Genomic DNA, 23,098 nt, shown 5'->3' on the forward strand with positions numbered 1-23,098 from the left:
GATGACACATTTTTAAAGACAAGGGATAATTGCACAACGTAACAACAATAGCATGGTAATATGAAGAAGTAGGAACTGTGCTATATTAGACCAAATTCTCTCTAGTTCTGCACTCCAGTCCTCCCTCCAGAAGCTAACCAAACATTAATACGTGGGACATCAGGACAACAGCACTTTCCTTCTCCAGCAATTGATATTATTACAGCCTTCTCAGAACCTGAAAAAGTAGTAAAGATTTGCAAAACATTACAGCTCAAAACATCTATGTATCCCTTCATTGTCAGGAACATGCAGCAGTTAGCCACTTCCCCTGTACATCACATGACTGTTGCAAGAGAATTAAGAGGTCCTCATCCCAGCAAATTTAGAGATAAATAGGGTATTAAAATGAAAGCATCCAGTTGTCAAGATTCTGCCACCCGATCCCTTTTTTCTTTCAATAAATATGGTTAAATACGACTTTGTGAGAATATTGTTTTCAATTGCCAAGAGCTCAGCAATAAGCTAAACAACAAGTTGCACATTCATTTGGTCTGGTGAGTATCCCTTACTGGGAAATTAAGAGTTCTCTTAATTCTAGGACCCACAGCACTGTGTGGTGCGGGCAGATCACAGGGTTTTCCTGGAAATTGTAAATGAAACTGGTGTATTAAATGTGGGGCATGGATGTCGGTTGCTCTTTCCCATGATCTTTCTCATTCTGGATAGCTCTTCCAGCAAATAATTTCCTCTTGTGTACTGAGTCCAGAATTGCTTCTACTTGTTTCAGCCTTGTGAAATAGTCCAGACAAGAAGCACATCCAGAAGTACTAGGTCTATCTTTATTACAAGGTTACGGTAACAGAATCTTGCAATTCTGAGTCCATCTCTCCCTCCTCACCTTTACAGTCCAAGAAACTAGGAAGGGTCCAAACAAACAAAGGATGTTTGTCACACTGTCATTTGTTCTACGGGCTCAGCTGCCTCTTATTTGACCCTTGCCTAGTCTGCAGCTCTTCTTCCTGTCTCCCAAGGTCATTCCCATATAACACTACAACTTCACACTCTCTGCATACCTGTACTAGATGGGCAGTGCTTTCCAGGAAGTGTCTCCATTGTTGGAATGTTGATTTTATCACAAGAAACTCCTTATTGAAGATGTTATAGTTCTGTTCTGTTGGTAGAAGCAAGTTGGAACTAAATGTACATCGCAAGAGATATGTTCCCCCTTCTTTCTTTTCCTGGAGAAGAATTGCTCCAACTGCCACATGTGAAGTGTTGGTCTGCACCATGAATTTGTGCATGGTCTTCATGCAGTTGCTGTGAAGTGGAAAGGTTTTTCAATTCCTGAGATGTTGTCTGCTCTTGTGTAGACCATATAAACTTGCAATCTTTCTTTAGGAGTTGAGGCAGAAGCCTGGTGCGGTCTGCAAAATGAGGGATAAACTTTCTGTAGAAATTGGCAGATCCCAGAAAATGCTGCACATTCTTCACATTTCAGGGTGGTTGCCATGAAAGAATGGATTCACTTTTGCCAAGTCCCTTTGTATGCCTTCAGTAGAGATCCTGTAACTCAGTTGGGGTAGATTGAATGCTCATTTCTCCAATTTAGCAAAAAGTTTGTGTTCACAGAGTCTCTTTGTTTCTGACATGAGCTAAATGCACGGAAGGGTCCTCCTAAAAAATCAGTATGTTATTCAAATACACCACTACATATTTATCTAAAATGTAAACAAAAAATGGTTCATGAATCTGGAGAAGACTGCTCTACAATTAACCAAGCTGAAAGGCATCACTGTATATAGGTAGTCCTCACTTAACAACCACAATCTGTCACTAAGCAACATGGCCGTTAAGCAGAACATCATGTGACCATGCCAGACTTATGATGTCACTTCCACTGTGATAAGGGAGACATCACAACTGTGACTTGCAATTTTACTGTTGGCTTTCCATTGACTCTACTTGTCCAAAGCTGGCTGTGAAGTGCACAAATAGTGATCACATGACCACAGGACACCATGATGGTCATATATGTGAGAACTGGTGGTAAAATTACTTTTTCAACACTGTCATAACTTCGAATAGTTGCTAAACAGTGTAGTCATTAAGTGAGTACTCAATCTGTACTCAAATTTGCTATATCTGGTGTCAATCGCAGTCAAGCATTCCTGTCCCAGTTTCATTCTGATCAGATTGTAAATGCTTCTCAAGGTCAGCTTTGTAAAAATGCATGGCTTTTGTAGGTGATCCAGGAGATCTGAAATAAGCAGCAATGAGTAGTGGTCTCTAACTGTCACCTGGTTAAGAAACTTATAGTTGTGAACTGTAAGAAAAGAATTGCCGTGTCCTTTAGGAATGAAAAATGTAAGTGCTGGAGACTTGGAAGGGTAAATAAATCCTTTCTTTAAACTGTCATCCAGAAATCTTTTCAAGATGGTTAAGTCTCAAGTAAACATTGGGTACTATCTCTTCACAGAAATTTGGGCTCCAGGCATATACCAAGTCACACACAATGCAGTTGCCTCCTCTTCTCCAAACACATGTGCAAAGTTTGAGTATTTCAATGGCAATGTCACAGGAGTGTAACTGTGCAGAACCAGCCAGGAAAAGGGGGAGGTGAAAAGCTTCTAACCAGTGCTGTTGATAGCTTGATGATGGAAAAGAAATTGTTCCTTGCTCCCAGTGCACATCTGGCTCATGTAACTGCAGCCAATTGTAGAGAGAAGAGGGAGTAGCCTTGAGGGATAGGAGGAAGAACCATTACCAGGACAACGTTCAGATAAAAGAGGCCTGAGTGCAGAGCAGGAATGCAACATGAATAAATGTCTCAGAGAAGCCCCTCTCTAGTTCTCACCAAGATAAACAGAAGGAGGGGGGAAGCACATTCAGACTTGCAAGATTCTGTTACTATTGCTTTACCATAAAAGTAGTACTGACCTACATGACATTGGATTCCTAGTCTGATCTACTCTGAAGGGCTGACACCAATCAATTTCTAGCACAATGGGAATCTGTAAGGAAGCAATCACACAGAGTGGCAAGAATTCTGTGTGATCTTATACTGTATTGTCGGTTGCAAGGAAGTAATGTTTCATAACGCTGGCTCACCTCAAAGCTGCTGCCCACCTATTGTTTCCATCAGCACTGGGATTTCTAGTGTCCTAGTGGATAAATTAAACTTTTGTACTGCAGCCTCATCTACAAAAATGGAGGTCAGCCCTGAGGCTATAAAGACAGAGAGTTGTACTTCCTGGCCTGAGTCTAAACATGGTCACAGGAATGACAGAATGTGCTTCCCTGCCGTCAGTGGCCTTTCATTGCCTGAGGGGCCCCCTGTAGAGGGGGGACTCTTGGGAGCGGGTCCCAGAAGTTTCCAGAAGCTGTGGCCTTGCAGCAATTTGGACACTTGCTGATATGTTACATTACATTGTGTCTGTGTATCACAGTTTTATTAGTGGTAGCACCAGATTTCCCCAGATTTCTAAATTTCCCTTATGAAGCCAGATACGTCCATTATTTTCTTTGTCAACTCAGAACCAAGATGTATATTTTACTTATTAAATGGAATAAACATTTTCCTGCTAGGATCACTTCCTGAACAGATAGCCTTTATTCCCCATCATCATCACCACCTTGCTCAGAGCCCACTGTAATTACTGTTAATTACAACTCTTGACCTGTAAACCTACATTTTCCGTATCAACAGGGAAAATGAGAATGCATGAACAGCAATTATCTCAGTAAAAACACAGTTCACCACAGCATGAGGTGCCTTGCACATTGTAGTCTTTTACAATCTAGATGAATTGGATAAGAACCCAGCATGGAACATCTGCAAATAATGTTTCAGAGAACATTGCCACTGCTTTACCTTTATCTATTCCTCCATGGTTACTGGGCGCAGAGAAGAATTTATGGTCTGGATTAGTACTGAACTATAGCACTGCAGAAATACATCTTGGACCAAAGAGGCTGGTTCAAGAGGAGCACTGAGGCTGCTGCTGCTTCCCTGTCAGGCCTAGCCCAAGGAACTCCAGGAGACCATGCAGATTCAGTTCAGCAATGTTTATTAGCTGCGACCTCTAGCAAGAATCTTCCCAGACTGAAACTTAGTTCCCACAGTCAGCCAGTGAAAACAGAGTGAATTCCTCAGGGAGGTGCCAGCCTCATCCTCTTATCTCTTCCTCGCCCCTCAGGAGACGAAAGAGGATGTTTCCCTCCCTGAGTGTGGCCTTCATAATTCCATTCCATCACATTCCCACTGCTTATGCCTAGGTGATTGCTTCACTCCGCCTAATGGTAGGGCTGGCCTTCATTTTTGGTGATAACTTCTCAGATTTTCAATATGGACTGTTACATTTGGTGCTGAATATACAGGGCCATTCAATGGAATATATTCAGATTTATTTAGATATATTAATATCTATGTATCTCTATATGTATGTGTATATATAGCTACACCTACAATTATGGATTAACTGCTGCTCTTGAATATAAACACTGATGAGGGCAAAGACCATGGTGAGTCAGGAGGGAAGATTCACCCCTATGAAAACAGTGGTCCCAGATTATCCGTGCTATGAATCTGAATGGAATGAAATGTACAAGAGTCCTTAGGAGATCATCAATTTCTTTAGGCCTGTGTTCACTTTTAGAAATTTGAAACATTATTGTGTCACAGACTCAAAAACACACACACACACACACACACACAAAACACCCTGTTTGGAATTGTCTGTGTAGCACTGGTTTGTTAAGCCAAAGTCACCTTATCTATTGGAAACACGCACAAATTATCTACCTAAAAGCACCACAACAATAAACACTGTAATTTGGAGAAACACAGGGTGAATGTGTTTGCAACATTCCTGTCCTCTTTTCTCACCCTTTGAAAGAAGAGAAAAGGCAGAGTGATTGGAGCTGGTGGACTACCTGATACCAGCAACGAAAGCCTGTATCTCTGCATGTGCTCATCTGTATACAGTAATTATTTTTCAATTAATAATTTCAGAAGAAGGAACTTCTCGGGGGCACCTAGTGAGGTATTTTAAATAAATCTCATAGGGGCTCTTACTTTGCATTCCTCCTCTGTGGCTTTCAGAATTGAGGGAGGGGATTGGTTCAGGACTAAATGGAATTTTTGTTTTCTTCTTTCCTCCGCTTTTTCAGAAGTCTGCTGGGGACAGATAATGCCAGCTGACATGATACCACATTTGTTGAATACCGTCAAGTGCAATTCAGTGGAAGCAAATGAAAAGTGATGTGTGCTGGCCTGCACGTACATCCACCTTCACCCAGATGTATGTTAATGGGATCTAAGCTATTGGTGAGTAATTAGCAAAGAGATCTTGGAGTCATGGAGGAGAGTGCAATGAAAATGCCAACCCAACTGCAGCTGTTGTAAAAAGTGGATCCAAAATTATCAGAGCAGCTCACCTATGAAGCAAGACTAGAGTATCTACTGTATTTTAGTTTGAAGATAGAAAATTGGAGAGACATGATAAAACTGCATAAAATAATGTATGGAATAAACCCTATGGAGACAGAGTTTTTCCTCTCCCAGTGTTAGTACTCCGTGTCATCCTTTAAAACTAAATATAGGCAGATTTAGGACCAATCAAAGTAATTACTTCTTTAGATGACACATAGTTCAATTATGGGATTCCATTGGCATCACATGTGGTCAGGGCCACCAATTTAGATGATTTCAAAAAAGGGACTGGACAAATTCATGGAAGATTGGCCTATTCGTGGCTACTAGTCTTGAAGGCAGTTTACCACTTCTGGAATGATTGTTACCATCCCTTAAATACAAAACTGAAGAATAGCTACAGTGGAAGAAAAGTGGATAGGCCATTAGCTGTTTTTATCCTACTCTCATAGGTGCATTCAGATTTTCTGAATTTCTCCAAGGGCCATTGTTGTGGAAAGGAAGAAAATGCTTTGCTTCTTAAAAGGTAAATTTGAGTACTGACTATAATTTCACTGCCTTATTTGAAACCAACAAAGATTCTTCTATTTTACCCGGGAAATCTTTAAAAAAAATATTGCATTATGAGGTGCTTCTGTTTAATGTTAAAAGCAGTCAAATAGCCAGTGAAACACATTTCTAGTACACATCATTATATATAATTTTTCATTCCACTTCTTTTCTATTTTTTCCCCCAATACCTTGTGCCTGGGCAGTATCAAGCTATTTATTTATTCCACTTACATCTTTCCAAATCTTTCAAGGATTATGAAAGTTTACAGTCATAAATCAACAATTAAGACATCCCCTTAGACAGAATAATCAACCAACAATTAAAACATCCACACTAATGATGTAATAATAATGTACAAATTAATAAGTCAATCAAATAATATTAGTGATTGAACAATTATCGATCAATAATACAAAATAATAAATTATGAACCCAGTCTCCTTCACATTTTTAATTGGGGAGGGGGGTTGACACTGAGAAGTTCTTCCAAAGTGTTCACTATATTAGCATATATGAAAATGGCCCTGGTATGAACCTTCTCAGTAAACAAACCAGACAAAGGATAATATACAGTACATACCAGTTTCCTGGTCATGATCCATGACTTCATTTGGAATATCATGAGAAATGATTGAACTTTTCAGCAAGAGTGTGAGAACATTATCCATTTTCTCTGCTGCTGAAAACTTGAAAGCCTATGGGGGTGAGGTAGGGTTAGGTTAGGGTAAGGGCAAGGAGAACAAAGAAAAATAACCTGAGGGCATACATTATTTGTATTGTCAAAGCAAAAAGCAGAATAAACACAAGCTCACGTGGGAATATTGTGCACCACTGAATCTGGAAACAGCCATTAGTTTTTAAGACAGTTACTGGAGGTCTGGTAAGAGGGATCATTTCTCAGATTGGTTTAAGGGCACAGAAGATCACTGAAGATCAGTGGAAGTTTGTAGTTGCAACTATTTCCTGGAGAAACACAAGTCCTGGAAAGTGATTAAAGGACAGCCTCAAGATAACAGAGGCAGAAGCTGTGGTCTCCTGGATGGGCATCTTCTAATAGAATTTACATGGCTCACACAAGTGGGCTACTTCTGAACAGCCTCCCAGTATTGGAATAGACTCCTGCTTCTTTTCCTACCTCTGAGAACTCAGGTAGAGCAAGTTCAAAAACCCCTGCAAAGTCTGTTTCCAGAGATGATAGCAAGTTACATATTTTCATAATGTGCAGCAATGTTTCCATTGCTATGACTGCTGCCACGGGGTAAAAAATATTACCAGATAAAATTCTAAGGTTATCTGCCATCATAGGTTGGCTATGAAAGGTAAATGTGACTTTGGGGCTTAGAGGTAAGATATCTCAGGTTAGTGCCATGCAGAAAAGAAATGTTCTGCCCTTTTCCTACCACATCTTATTTGATTTATTGAAAAGCACATTGCTTTTGAAATTTATTTCAAAGGAGAAGAGAATTTTGGAGAAATTCCTTTGGACGAAGTGTGGTTGCCTTGCAATTATTTAGTAAAAAGAAGTCCAAGATATGTGTGAATTTCAGGGCATCATTGCAGGCTCTGAGATGTTGTTTGTCCAATAAATCCCACAGTAAGATGTTATTTCTATTTTTCACATTGGGAAGTAGGGGTGTTCCAGGGAAGGCATTGAAAAAGTAAAGGTGGTGGCTGTAACCATGCAATCAAAGACCGGTCCCTTTTTTATATGTATCATTGACCCACTTAAAAAAGGGTGTGGCTTCAATTGCATGATTGTGGTTGTCATCTTTTTTTTTTTTTTTGGTTTGTTTAACACTTCCCTACAGACGTCCTTGTTGGCAAGTGTGGGCAGCCAGGGAAGTTTTAGATTGGTGGAAAGACGCATAATAGAAACTGTTAACAGTAGCACTTAGGGTACCACTAGTGCTCAAAATGAAACTCAAAACCCCTACCATTCTGGGAATAAGTTTATAAAAAAATAGAAGCCTATTTCAGAGGAAGGAAACATTTGAGAAGCTGCAATCCAGCATTTCAGGATACTGTTTGCTAGCACAGCATTACCTTAAGGCAGTGCTTCTCAACCTTCGCAACTTTAAGATGGATGGACTTCAACTCCCAGAATTCCCCAGCCACCATGGCTGGCTGGGGTATTCTGGGAGTTGAAGTCCACCCATCTTAAAGTTGCCAAGGTTGAGAAATACTGCCTTAAGGTAATATTTGTTTTGGTAACTTGCCAGTATCTTGCCTTTACATCCTATTAGTTGTCAGCTCTCCATCCATTAAGAACAAGGTGTCTATCACACAAGAAGACAAGCACCATGTCTGTTGTCCAAGACACATTTTGTGCTTGCACAGTACAAACTGCCATCTGGTAATGGCATATTAGAAAACAGGACAACCCTGGCTTTTGGCTTATGCCAGAGAAGCTGGTATTGTTTTTCCTGGGCTTGAGGCATGATTGGAGTGTTGATTCAGGCAAATTGGCCAGCTATACCTATTTCTTTCTCATTCCTGAGTGGAGAAAGCAGAAGTAGAGGAAAGTGGCCACTCACAGTGTTGTCCAAACTTGGCCACTTTAAGATGAGTGGACTTCAACTCCCAGAATTCCCCAGCCAGCATGGCTGGCTGGGGAATTCTGGGAGTTGAAGTCCACTCATCTTAAAGTGGCCAAGTTTGGACAACTCTCCTCTAGAGGGTCTAGGTAACTCTCAGGTACCATAGCATAGACACTGCTCTCTCACTGAGAGACTAGGCCACCACGTTGACTGTACTTGGAATGGCATGGAGATGCTAGGGCAGGTTTGGAATGATTTGTGCTAAAGTTCAGCAGCTGTATGCTCTGAATATGATCTAGCAGGACACCCCTTATGCTCTTATGTGCCTTCCTGGGGTTCTCCTCTTTCCCCTTCCTAGTTAATTGCTGCTAATAGTGCCTTTTAGTTGTGACAGCATATCATTTCTGGGTTGCAGGATTTTCTGCCTTTCAGCTAATTTACACACCTTTCCTTTTCATACTTTCTCAGAAGCACATTCATGTGGGACTTAGTCATAGAATAAAAGTGATATTTAGAACACACAGATATTCATCTGAGCAATATGATGAGTACTTTAATTTCAAGAACAGAAATGAATAATCAGCAAGGCATGTTTAAACACTGGTGTGGCAAAATAAACTAAGAGATTGAACTGCAAGGATAGGAGATCTCCATTCTGAATCTTTCTTCTGCCATGAACTCACTGTAAGAGTTTAGGGACACATTCTCTTGCAGCCTCAGTTATTCACCCAGGGCTACTGGGAAATACACCATGGAAAAGTTTTCAAATACATTATGTGATACAACAAAATAGGGTCTGCTGTGCATGAATGTAATTTTCCAGTGTTTGCTTCCATCCCACTCCAGGCATTCCTCAGCTCAAAGATATGCATGTTTTGAGAAATATCTACAAATTCAGTAGACAGCTGAATAAGCAAAACAGCGTACGTTGTCAGTAGCGGTGCCATTTTGTAGCCCCTATTATCAGATGGCAGATGATCCAGATCATCAGACTTTCTGTCTCCCAATTTTATGAATCTAATATAAAACACACTTCAAGACTGAGCTGGGTTGTGTTGAGTATTTTCAGATCTTTTGGGGCATCAGAATGTTGCCTCTTTTCATGGATATAACGCTGCTGACTCATATTGAAATTGATCGCAGTTGAAAGCCCTAGTTACTATGTGGTCATGGAGAAAATTGATCTATGTGGTCTCTAGGAGTTGACACCAATTTGATAGCATATAATCAATCAATCAATCAATCAATCAATCAGTCAATCACTTATGTGATCTGATTAAGAAGATGCCCATCTCACTCAAACACCAGGACTATTCCTTTATCAGTATTTCTGAGATGAAGGGAATGGCCATCAGAAACATACCATCTGAGTACCTCACTTTTACATCTTTTCTGTTTTCATGGCACATAGCTTTGCTATGAGTCCTGACAGTGGTGATCCCATGGGTGTGCCTCTGATTTGTTGGTATATTTGTCCATCAAACTGAAAATAGGTAGTGAGGCAGAGGTTGATGAAGTCCATGATTCTGGGTATTTTGAACTTGGTGTATTTGGTTAGGTCAGGTGTGTTGTGTAGTACTGCTGATATGGATTCTTTCCCTAGTTTTGGGTTTACGGATATATGGATTTGTACATTATTTTATACTTTGAACAATCTCTAATTCTGTCTTAGTTGACTGATCTTAGTTGATTATGTCCCATGTACCAAGGAACCTGAGTAATACACTTTTCCAGAATAACTGAGCCCTCACTGTGTATATTTAATTGTGTATGCTGGGTCATTTTGGAATTTGTCTTTAATTATCTTATTAGGTGGGCCATGTAAACATCTATACATTTTATCTTTTTTTTTTTCCTGAAAAGAATAATATATTTATATATTATTAAATTATTAAATATATATGCTAATATATTTATAATATATAAAGAGGGAATCTGAAACTGTGTACTGGCCTACATCTGAATATATATATATATATATTTAAGTGAAAGAAAGGATGCCATGTGGTCATTTGAAGAATGTCTTTAGTAAGAGGACTTTGAGAATGTGGCTGTCATTTAGACCCAGTGGTACAAACCAAGTTGTACCAAGGTGGACATCCTGGACCCAGGAAATGATTATTTCCAAGCTCCTCTTAGCTGGGATGCAATACGCCATAGTAAGAGCCATAATGTGCCCTGAGTCACATGGGTTATGATTTGAACTTGAGAAAATCTTTGGGGAAAATTTGGTATGGGTTCAAAGAATTGTGGGCTAGCTAGGTATAGGAAGCTGCCAGGTCAGACTTATTTTCTAGTCTAGCAATTGATAGTATCTCCAGAGTCACAACAGAGGTGACCAGGTCTCTTAACTGGAAATTTACATAGCTGAGTTTGGGATCTTCTGCATGAAAACTATATAACTCTCTATCCTATACATACTCTGCACCAAGTCATGATTTGCTAACATCACTTTTAACCTCAAAATTCTTCTCAGATGTACAGAAAGTACAACAATGATGATGGTGACAATGGTAATGTCCTCAATTTAGAGTTTCAGATTATTAAGACAATAATTATTTGATGAGATGAGCAAACAGAAAGTTCCATCTTGCTTTTCTTTTAACAGTACTCTGGAACAGACCATTTGTATCCTTAAAAATGTATTTGGAAGGAATTTACTCCTGCTTTTAAACAAGTGCTAATAATGTAATGCATCATTTTTTATTAATCCTTTGTTATGAGCAGAATGCCTTAGGCAACAGACATGGTAAATTTGTCACCGGAAAATGAGACTGTCTGAATTATAAACACAGCTATTATTTTTGTTCTTGGATCGCAATTACAATATAGACATGTCAAGAGCACTCAGACTGGCCACTGCAGGACAAATGATATTTCAGTTTCTTTCCCTTTCTGAAACAGATTTTCCTTCCTCATTATATGATAGCAAAAGAGAAAGCCTTTGCACTATAGACTTTGTCCTCTTCTGTTGGATTTCCAAAATATAGAATAAGACATTTGCATGGAAATATGCCAAACTCTTCAAAGATCAAATGGCTACATATGACAGGCAATTTCAGTGTGAAAGACCTAATTGGTTCATCTGATTTTATTACTTGTTTATTATGGATTTCACTTGTGGGTTCTCAAACAACAGATCTGCTTGCTAAGAATGGATTTACGGTTGTGATAACATAGGTATAAATAATCTGATTACATCTCCTCATTTATTTACAGAGAGTAACTCAAAAGATGTTGCAGAATCTGGTTAGCTTCTGAAATCCACGCAGCCAATCCTCATAGCTCTCTCTTGTATAAACGAGATATTCACAAAGGGAACAAGTCTGTTTTCTCTGTTGAATATCGCAGACTTTGAGATCTGCACGTATCTTCACTCTGATGATACTTTATGCATACATGGCATTTATGCAAGTAAATCTAGTAGCATTAAATAATTGTAAGCTATATCTGAAGCATTTATTTTAGTGAGCTAATAATTGATTATTTAATAATTTAATAAATAAGCAAAACAAGGAACATCATAACATGTCTTATGTATCTGACCAATAGTAACAAACGTGCTTCCAAACAGGGTCAGACCAAGGGTGAAATAATGGAATGGGATGATATCATTGTCTATTATGAGGGAAACAAATAAAACATCTTTGACATCCATAAATCCTGTGGGCACCAAGCTATGACAATACTGATTCTGGGTACATCATATAGCAAAAATCATATGGCAAAGGACAAACAAGATCAGAGTGGACAGTCCTAAAAAAGAAGTCCTAAAAAGAAACTATGATTTAAAGCTACAGGTATACTGTGTCTCTTGCTATCTTTTTGTTTTTTCCTCCTGTTTTAGTCAGTGTATTGTCTATTGAAGCCTTTATACCAGGGTTCCTCAACCTTGGCAACTTTAAGACAGGTGGACTTCAATTCCCAGAATTCCCTGGGAGTGGCTGGGGAATTCTGGGAGTTGAAGTCCACCCATCTTAAAGTTGCCAAGGTTGAGGAACCCTACTTTATACCTTTCCACTTTTCTTCTTTCTTGGGCTCCTCTTCCTATTCTTTTCCTCCCTTTCTTTTTCCTATATTTCTTTTCTAGTTTCCTGGTTGGCTATTTTTGGTAAAAAAAAGCCTTATAGAAATCTGGAATCTGCAGCACTTCAAATGTTGCTCACCTGTAACTCCCAACATTCTTACAGAATGTGATCAACATCTGGAATGCCACCTATTGCCTACTCCTTCATTACCATATAGACCATTTATTTTAAATCCATTTTGCATTAATCCCTTATTCTGGGCATAGAGATTTTGCAAATGTTGAGTGGTGGTGAGAATTAGACCACTATCTTCATACTGCTGAGCTGGAATGATTAAAGAATATAGTAGGTTTAGAGTAACACAATTTATATTCCATATTCCACTTCCTTGTATGAATCTATTCTCACTATTATTATCAATATAAATCATTTTGCAAGACAATATACATTTCTACTTCATATTTGCACAGCTCTGAAATACTAACCTTATGTACTATTTCCATTCTGTCATGCTGATATCCAACATTTGGGGGGGGATCTACTGCCTAATATTATTTATTTCATTAGGCATTATAGATAATAAGGGAATGTTTGGATGGGAAAAAATACTTGAAGATCAACCCTTCTCATTTTATGAATTCCATTGTTAAATAATAGTTTAGTAACTATTTTTATTAACTATTAATATAGAGAACAGCTTACCTGACAGACAAAGGCAATTGGATCAGCCACTTTCTGAAGCATCTGCTCAATCTCTCCAACTGTTGAATAGTATTCAATCTGCACTGCAGCTTTAATGTCTCCTCCACAGTAGATATTTACATTTACAAAGCCAGCAGGAAAATCTTATAAAACAGAAAATTGTAAAAGGTCAGTGGAAAAGATGAAGAAAAAGAACAGAAGAATTATTGCCAAAACCTTTCCACATTGATTCATATTCAGAATGCTTCTGTGTTATCTATTCCAGATTGGGAAGTCAAAGATTCACAAGAGAGCCAAACATACAAAGACACAGTGAGCAATGGAAGAAAAGAATCAGCAGCAATGGAGCAGGAAGGCAGAATTAAAATTTGTTTGGAGAATTTTAGAGAGCAAAGGAAAATGAAGAAAGCTTTAAAATATATAGTGTACTTGTGAGTATTTATTTTAGCATTTCAATTACCTCTGAATGTCTGTGGGGTGGAGAAGAATTTCCAGTTGTACACTTAGGTGATAATGTATTATGTATGAATTCACACAATGAAAAATGTGATATGCCAAACTTGCTGTCTTTGTGCCCAATCCCTGGACTTCTACACCACAATCCTATCTTGATGGCACTAATACATATGGTTAGTTTTGGGGTCAGTTTTTGATTCATGGCAACTGCCTGGACTAGTCCCTGCAGTGTTCTTGGCAAGATTTCAGAAGTGGTTTGCCATTGCCTGCTTCTTAGTGCTGAAAGAGAGTGATTGGCCCAAGGTCACCCAGCTGGCTTTGTGCCTAAGGTAGGAGTAGAACTCATGGTCTTTTGGTTTCTAGCTTGTTGCCTTAACTGCTACACCAACCTGGCTCTCTTGATGGCACAAATAAGAACATCTTAAGAAAGCAGTTGAGAGAAAATAAAGTTTTCAGTAGGGTAGATGAGCAACCTTTTGATGGCCAAAGGCAACACTTAATATTTTTGGAGGAGCTGAGTGCTGCAAAATGCGTATGACCATATCTAACATGCAGGCAAGTTTGGATCTGGGGAAAGTTTCTTTTTTTTAATTGTAATATGCATATGTTAGGGCTTATTTTTCATGTGTTTCCCATCTCAGAATGATGTGTTGTCAATTTTCAGCAATGGTCAGAAAGATCATTTCTGTGGATCCAAGAGCCACAAAAGGGTTCATCTAGGAATCAGAGTTGTACTGAAGGAAAATCTGTTGCATTCTGCAACTCTTTGTTCAAGCAAGTTGAGACCTCTGATTTAGTAAATATTACTTAATGTTATGATTTAGTAAATAGTAGATATTAATAAGTTGGCATTGAGAAAAACTTGAAGTGGAAGTTTGCTTTCATAGCTCAGTCCAACACATTGATAACACTTTCTATATCTTTATAGCTTTACTTCTTGGTCAAAAAAGGAAAAGTAGATGGTTCAGATAGACTATAAAACATCAGAATATGGCCAAATATATTAGCATTAATAAATGACCAAAAGGGACTTGAACAAATCTCCGCATAAAGCAAGACAACATTTTCATAAACGTCATGCAGTGATAATAATATGTGCTGTAGATTTATAGCAGAAACTGATTAAGTCAAGCATACTATGACTAATCAGTGATATTTTAAAGGCAGTCACCTGCCACTTTATCATGGATAAACAACCAAATGCCTCCAGTTTTGATAAGTCAAAAACTTCTATGCCTCTGATTTAATAAAATAGTATTTGATATTCAAAGCCCATGGACAAGAAACACAAAATAGTATTGAATTATAACAGGAACTACAACACTCCATTGTGTTATGTTTAATATTTTTATTCTCCCCTGTACTGTACCAACTCTTACCTAGAGCTTTGATGAACCTGACTTTCTGATTCCAAAAGTCTGGTTCAATCCTGATCCATTTCTTTTCTGTTATAAATTCAATGACTACTGAGTCTTCAGGGACATCATCTCTTAAAATAATGAACATTTCTCCAGGGCACTGTAAAGTAAGAGTTGTATCCAATTATTCTTTCAGGTCAATAAATTAAATCTATACAATGCGAATTACATATTTTCATGGGAGTTGTTTGAAACCTTAGCAGGAATATGTATGTTATCCAGCTACATATTTTTATAAAATAATTATTTGGCTTTTGTGGCATATTAAAGACTAGTAACTGTTGTAATAACAATATGAAATTTCAACATCCTTTTCTATGTACAGAAATAATGTAAACACTTATAAACTAATCCTTCTTGTACAAAGTACAACATCCCCTCTTGTACAAAATGTTTGAAGGAGTAGCTACTAATACAAAACTGAAAGGCCAGGCAGAACGTGGCAGTGTTGATTCCCATGAACCTCTCAGGGACTTCTGATGTCGTTGAACATGTCTTTCTTCTGGAAAGGGTGTCTAAGAAGGGTGTTGAAAGCGCTGTATGGCAAGAGTCCCACTTCTATTTGAGAACCAGTTCTGGAATATATTCTATATGCAACTACCTTTGATTATGGTCTGAAAATTTCAGTCTCTCCATTTTTTGTTTGTTTGTTTATGAGTCTTGCCCATATGATCACATTACATCAATATTTTGACATTTGTAGTGGTTCCCATTTTTAGCTCCAGTTTTAAGTGTGCATCCTATGTGTATGCCAGTACACTGCATTTATCTCCTAGGTTGGTGAAGTGCAGACCACAGTATGTTGGTTTTTATCATAGTTTCTTGATTAGAGATTCTAGTGTACATAGAACAGCTTAAAAATGCTTTGGGTAAAGCTAGCCAAAATGTAGCAGAACTGACTGGTATTTGTATTAAGATTTTATAGATGCATATGAAAGAAGGAATCCATAGGTTATTGGCCATTACATATTATGTATGATTATAATTGAAGAACCAAAACTTTTAAGGGAAAATTTCGGTGGAAAATAGAATTTTTAGGGGAAAATGCAATATTCAGAATGAATGTGATCTAGGACATGATAGGAAGGTGATGAGTGGAATGAAATGAGACAGTCAAAAAAAGCAATCGGGCCAGAATTCAAAAACTCAGGAATAAATGAAAATGGTGACTGCTTGCTGGGTACCTACTTTTAAAAAGTCAGCTTATTTCAAATATGTTTGCTTATTTGAAGCACAAGTGTATCCAGATATAAATATAGCAAAGGAATGAATAGAAATCTAACAGCATAACTGATTTGATGATGAAAGATTGAGGGAATTAGGGAACAATGCAAGAATAGTGATAGATTCTGAATCCGAATTCATTTGAGCATGTGATAGCTTGGAATGAGTGCTGGGAAGTCAGTGCTTAAATTTAGAGTGAGGATTAATATGCATTAATGCGAGGTTATATAATTTGTGGTAGGTGTAGGTTTATATTACTGCTAGGATTGAATGTTGACATAGACAATAAGGTAAAATTGGTATTGACATTATAGTTTCAATGAAGTCTAGAGTAATTTAGCATCAGGGTTAAGATTAGGATAAGATGGTAGGGTATTGTGATAGAGTACTGGGTTAGGGGTAGAAGTAATATTTGTACTGACATTTGGGTGAAGACAGAGTTAGAGGTAGGCTTCTTTGAGGTCTACAGTAATATTTAGTTTGAGAGTTAGGTTTACATGAGTTTTTACAGTCTGTAGCAATCCTACATTTACATTAGAGTCAGAAGTGAGTGCTGGGCTGAGGTTTAGTATAAACATTTGCAAGACATTAGGGTAAGTAAAGATTTATGTTTAAGCTTCATTGAGGTTTATTGGTAAATTTAGTGTGATGGTTAGGATGAGTCTTTATAGTTAGTGGTAGTCTTAGGTTTACGTTAAAAGTTGGAGTTAGGGTACTAGGTTGCGTTTAGATTTAAGGTAAATCTTTGTATTGGTATTAGGGTAAAATTAGGTTTAGTATTAGCCATTGTAGAATTCTGTGGAAAAAATACTTATAGTAAAATTTAGTGTGATGGTTAGGGTTAGAGTGAATTCTTATGGTTAGAAACTGGCTTTAGGTTTATATAGACCAGTGTTGTACAAACCTGGCCACTTTAAGATGAGTGGACTTCAACTCCCAGAATTCCCCAGCCAGCCATGCTGGCTGGGGAATTCTGGGAGTTGAAGTCCACTCATCTTAAAGTGGCCAAGTTTGGACAACACTGATATAGACGAAAGGAGCACTGGCAGGAGGGGCCAATGGAGGGGCAGGGTTGTAGAAAAATGATTCATGTGGAAATTTCAGAGAAAAGTGAGTAAAAGTTTAAAATGTCTCTCTACCTCTTTTGTCCTATTTCCACCATGTGTTTCAGGGCTAAAATAAGTGCAGTAACAGACTTTCAGGCTTATTGATTTTGACAGGATCTCTCAAATATTTAAAAACAAAGTTATTATCATATATCTGTTTAGCAGAGCTTCAGTTGTTAAAAAGTAAGAATCTTGCTCCTTTTTTCTAACCTAAAGTCTAACCCCCCAGCAGAACTTTGGGGAGATTTATTTGTTTTTGTGTCTTTTTTCTTTCAAATGGAACAGAGAGAATATATTTGTGGGGATTGCATTTTCTTTAATAGAACTTACCTCACATGGTATCCTTTTTGGCAACACTAACACTTCTGGCCTTCCTTCCATCTTTGTGACCTCCTCAATTTCCACACTTCTGTCATCTAGCCTCAAGTTCCTTTCTAAGTCCAAAGATAAGAGGTCATGTGGACCTGCCAAAGACATTATTTTAAGTCATAGAGAGTTTATAGAAACTTATTTCCTGGTAAGTTTGTTGCCGCACAAGCAACATTTTTGTATATACTCTGTGTGTGTGTGTGTGTGTGTGTAAATAGATAAATAAATACATTTAGGGGTGGGTTAATGATTGCCAAAGTCATCTGCCATGGCTGTCTGGCTTACCTCCAGCTGCAACATTCCTCACCTGTAAAACTGGTAGTCTTTGAGCAGAAGTCTTTGCATTATGTGCTACACTTTTTTCTGACTTATAATTATGCATGTGTCATGCATGACCTCTTTTTCTGATGACATGGTAATGGTCTCCTGTGGGTAGCCTCTTTGCATGGACCAAAATAAAAAAAAGGTGAACAAAAAACCACAGGAGATTGCAAAATCCCAATAGATCTTGGTGTTCTCACTAGAGATATCCAACTGAAATTTAAGTGCCAATCAAAAAAAAAAAAAAAGGGAACCTATAATCTAAATGCATCATTTGAAGGTAAAGACCAGGTGGTAGTTGAGTTACAACCTATGAAGATTAAATAACAATGAGTTTAATTTCAAGAGATCTTCCTGGATGAAAGGGAACACAGGATTTACTTCATAAAGCACTTCACCAGGTATGCCTGTAATGGCTTTCCAGAGATACTAGAACTTTTTTCTGTGAAGAATATTTTTTTACCATTATGTAAACATTCCTCAGCCTGATACATTCTAGCATGTTGGGCTATAATTACCATCATCCCATACTGCCTTGGTGTGATGGAAGCAATGGTTTGAAATAGATGCCTTAAGGGGGCTCTGTTACACACTTGCTTTCAATACTTGACTGCCTGCTTGCCCTCTGTCATCCTTTTAGTTGCCACTGGATCACCTATTTACTCATTGGACACTGCCCCATCCTCATTTATCATGTCCTTCATCCATTCTAACCTTCCCTTCCTACCACTTACCTCATATTCCAACAACGTTCCCAGTTTTTTCAGATGTTGACTCTTTATCTTCAACCTTCCTGCCCTCTTGTAAACTCTGCCCACTTGCCCAAAATGTTTGTCATCACTGACCACAACCATCTTCATTTAAATACACTACTCACTTTGCCGTCTACCAGACATGTGACCAGCCTGTTATGGGCCCTTCTAGATTGCAAAACCTGGGCTAACTATAAACATTGGGAGTTGAACATGGAAAGTTGCTATATATTATAAAGACCTGAAAACTGTTGATCCTTTTCAAAATGGTATGGATACCTACTAAAGTTAAAAAAAAAAAAATCACTGTTGCACACAGGATAAGTATTAACCGGCGACAATGCAGATACTTGTCACAATATCTAAATATAAATAAGAACATTATTTTATTTAGTCATTTCTCATCATCCACACTTCTGTGTCCAACAAGTCTATCACATAATGGTTATATTCTACCAATTGTGCCTTCGCATAATCAGGGCAGAAACTTATGCCCTTTGTTGTTGGTTTCAAAGATCTGCATTCATTACCAGTATCCAATGTTGCTCAGATTGTGCTGTGAGCTGGAGAAGGAAATAGAAAATCCATGACCTTCCACACTTCAGATGGTCTTGCTGAGAATTAGAGTAGATCACACTCTGAGGTGGCTTTCATTACTACTTCTTTATCAAATAACTATTGCTATTATTCATTTCCAAAGGATTAATCTCAAGTTGTATTTTATATCTGAGTATTCAAATACTAGTCCATTATCTGTTACATTCCCCATAATAATGATTCATTTAATTGGATGTTGGCACAGATTCTACTGGGTACAGAACTATTAGAGTCAATTAGAAATGCTTAGAATGGAGCTTATTCACAGAAAGACAAAACTAAGATGCAATGGGTGACCAACTCAAGGATAGTTATTGACTTCCAAATAGGTTGGATTCAGACAAACTAAGCCATAGTTTGCTTAATTACAATTTATTAAATAAATCACTGTTGGATGGGTTCATGGAACATGCTAAGCCAAAATCATAGCAAACTCATTAAAGCTTGGTGGAAGGCATGAATGCATTCAATGGCCCTGGGCTTCAGGATAGGATAGGGTAAAAGAATAAGTAATTATACTCTGCAGAATGAAAATTCAAAGAGGAATGAATTAAAGCAAGCAGCTGAGTAGTATATGAAGATGTACAGAACAAGTCATCATTAGGGTTTGTCAGGTGACACTTTAGCCTACTACCCTACCTTAGGATGGAGATCTGTGAATATTGAGTCATTTTTCTTGCCATCTCTATATGGTGGGTACCACTGAATTCTGTATAAATCTTGATGTTTCACAGGAAAACTATTTAACTTCATTAACAGAAGCTATAGATGATTCTAGCTCCTCCACAAACTTGTTATTCCTCATGCCTTCCAAGTTTATGTCCCAGCTGTCAGCCCAGAATCAAGTGGGTCATTTAGCCAAAGCAATACCAAGAAATGTTCAAATAAGACTTATATCTGATGAGAGATTCAGCATATCTAAATTCCTCCATAGCAAACTTCAGTTTTGGATTCAGGTTGTTATTAAATTTTCAAGCAGAAGTTGTACTTTGGGCTAAAATACCTTTAAAAATAAAGTAAATAAATAAAAACTGTAGCTGAGCAAAAGTACAGTTAAGATTATTTGAGCTTCTGCACACTTATACAGCATTATAGGGTAATAAAATTCCATCAGATAATCCACAGATTATTTACCAAAAACAGGCTCATAAATCCCTATCAGCATAATTAGTATGCCATCACGGAGTCTTTTTCATCATCCCCAGGTCTGAACAAATCAATTGCTTTCACATCGGTCTTTTTCTTTTATTTCCCCAAAGAATTCCAATATCATATTGTGTTTCGTTTTCCAACTTGCATGCTAGCCTTTTTCTTTCCTCCAGGCCTTGCACAATTCACATTAGTCAATCAATCCACATTGATTGCTGGCTCTGGTGCATTCCCCATCTATCTTTGCTTTATTGGATATACTGTTTACTTTCTTACCATTTGTCTTGTCAGGGGTTTGTCCTATTCTCTTCAATATGGCCCTTTCATCTTTTCATTCAAGAGTTGTACTTCCTATCCAGTCAGCTTTCATTATTGATCTGTTTCATTGAAAATATGCCACCCTTCTCTTTAAAAGTCCTCTTTTAACAGCCACGGTCTTCTTTTCCTATCTAAAATCAATGATATTTCACAAAGTGTCCTTCATAGCATCTGCTGGGTTGGCCCTGGTTGGTGCTTAGATGCAATGCCACCTTGCAAGGTTAAACTGTAGGCTAGTTGAAAAGTTGAAAAAAGTTGAAAAAGTTGAAAACTTCCCAGAAGAAGGTAATGACAAATCATTTCCATCTCATGCCACAAAAGCTGCACAGATGCATCCAGGTAAGTCACCAGAAATCAATCTCAGCTGGAAGGTGACTTACCTGGAAGTTTGCTTGCATTATTTCATAAATCAGTGGCTAATCCAAATCTCAGACCCCCAGCCTTCGTAAGACTTAATGCTATGTCTTGGCCAGCCATGATGTTCTACTACATATGAAGCAGAAGGAAAGGGGAGGCCTTGTCGATAAAATCTGGAAGGGATAGAATGGATTGTAGCAATTGAGAATGTAGCAATGAACTCTGAAACTGGAATCGGAACTTAATAGCAAATGTAGAAGAATAAACTAGAATCATTTTCCATGATAATTTAATCTTTTAAGTGTCTGCAGATAGAACTGAAACACTCCCCTCATTACTTTCTAATACTCTCTATTACTCTCTAATACTCTCATATTTGGTCTGAGTATTCAGCTGTTAAGTAGGAAGTCCCCATTTAAATACTACCATTATTTATACAGCTTAGATTACTATAATCAAAATGGCTGTGCATTTGAACAGTAAATGTGATATCCTCTAAAGCCAGCATCAGATAATCAGTACAGGTAACACAAAAAGTATTTGGATCTACTTTACAAAAACATGTTTGGAAACTTGCATTACCAATATTTGGAAAAATAGGTGACTATTTGAACAGTCCTAAAATCCATATCCTTGAAAAGCCTAGCAGTTAGGGGCATCCACTGGGGGAAGGTTCATAAGGACCAAGATGGCAGCTGCAATGATATGATTGAAGGCCATCAATCTGGTGCAACACATATAAAAAGAGCCATGAATCATGGGCTTACCCCCTGTGGATACTCCTGCTGGCAGCAGATGCTACTCACATTGAACTGTTATGTTGGAATGCCTTTTTTCCTCAACCCCAAATGCACACATTCACACGTTAAAAATTTTTTATTCGTTTTTGTTATCATAACACTTTTTCCTCAAACGACTATCGCTATCTTAACTTTAAAACTTGTTTTAAGTTCTTCATATAGTCTCCCTTTTGTTAAAATATATATATTTGACAGACAACTGTTAGCTGCCAGTTCATTTACACATTAGACACCTTTATAAGTAGTGAAAACTTTTGGAAAGTATATAGTTTTAGAGATGGATGTTTTTAATAATTCATGACTTCTTCAGGGCCATAAAATATGGAACAAAGACCTGGGGATACAATAATGCATACAGATTAGTAGAAAAATAATTTGATCCTAATTTTATAGATTGAGAAAGTCTGCATTGAATATAATATTTCTCATGGATTATGTAAGGCGACATCCTGAACAGCTGCATTATGTGAATTCTCTGAGGCTTTCTACCACTAGATGGAGTAGCAGAGACATCTTATTGCAAGAAGCATGTTCCCATTATTCCCACCACCCCCGCCCCAAATTTCTTTATAAAACGGTATTTCTCTTAGCAGGATTAGTCCATCAGTAAAATTCAGGAGATGCTCACATGCCAGTCAAAAGGAATATAGAGGACTAGAATACTATCATTTCTTTTCACTTGCAATCATATTCTTATAGGAAGCAAGAACTCAGTTACAGAATTAGCCTACTCTATCTTTCTGATAGCCCAAGGAAGAATGTGTGGGTGGTAAAAATGTGGGTGGATAAACACAAGCATGTTGCCCCATACTGTTCCATATTCAGAAAACATTCATGATCAGCATTTTAATCCTGATATGAAGTAAATGAAAGAAAAACAAATGCCTGGAAACCCTCTGACACTGAAGAACTCCAGACACTGGATCTGAGAATCGTTGGCAGGCAGAAGACCATGTCTTCTTTAGGATCTTATTCTTCATTCTTTAGAAAAACAGAAA

The 23,098-nt window shown here is 37.9% G+C and overlaps 1 protein-coding gene across 1 annotated transcript in view; it reads right to left on the bottom strand.

The window, feature by feature from the left end:
* BANK1 (B cell scaffold protein with ankyrin repeats 1) overlaps window positions 1-23,098 on the bottom strand; it is a 145,312-nt gene that overhangs the window by 83,496 nt on the left and 38,718 nt on the right. The window contains exons 3-6 of the mRNA XM_088133022.1: window positions 17,768-17,901; window positions 15,069-15,207; window positions 13,234-13,376; window positions 6,547-6,661 (exon numbers count right to left, since the gene is read on the bottom strand). Of these exons, the coding sequence (XP_087989148.1) occupies window positions 6,547-6,661; window positions 13,234-13,376; window positions 15,069-15,207; window positions 17,768-17,901 (531 nt within the window). The remainder of the gene's footprint in view (window positions 1-6,546; window positions 6,662-13,233; window positions 13,377-15,068; window positions 15,208-17,767; window positions 17,902-23,098) is intronic.

This window comes from Python bivittatus, unplaced genomic scaffold, assembly GCF_059951505.1.
Source record: "Python bivittatus isolate LINGU-HERP-01145 unplaced genomic scaffold, Pbiv_v1 ctg000070_np1212, whole genome shotgun sequence".
Taxonomy (NCBI): Eukaryota; Metazoa; Chordata; class Lepidosauria; order Squamata; family Pythonidae; genus Python; species Python bivittatus.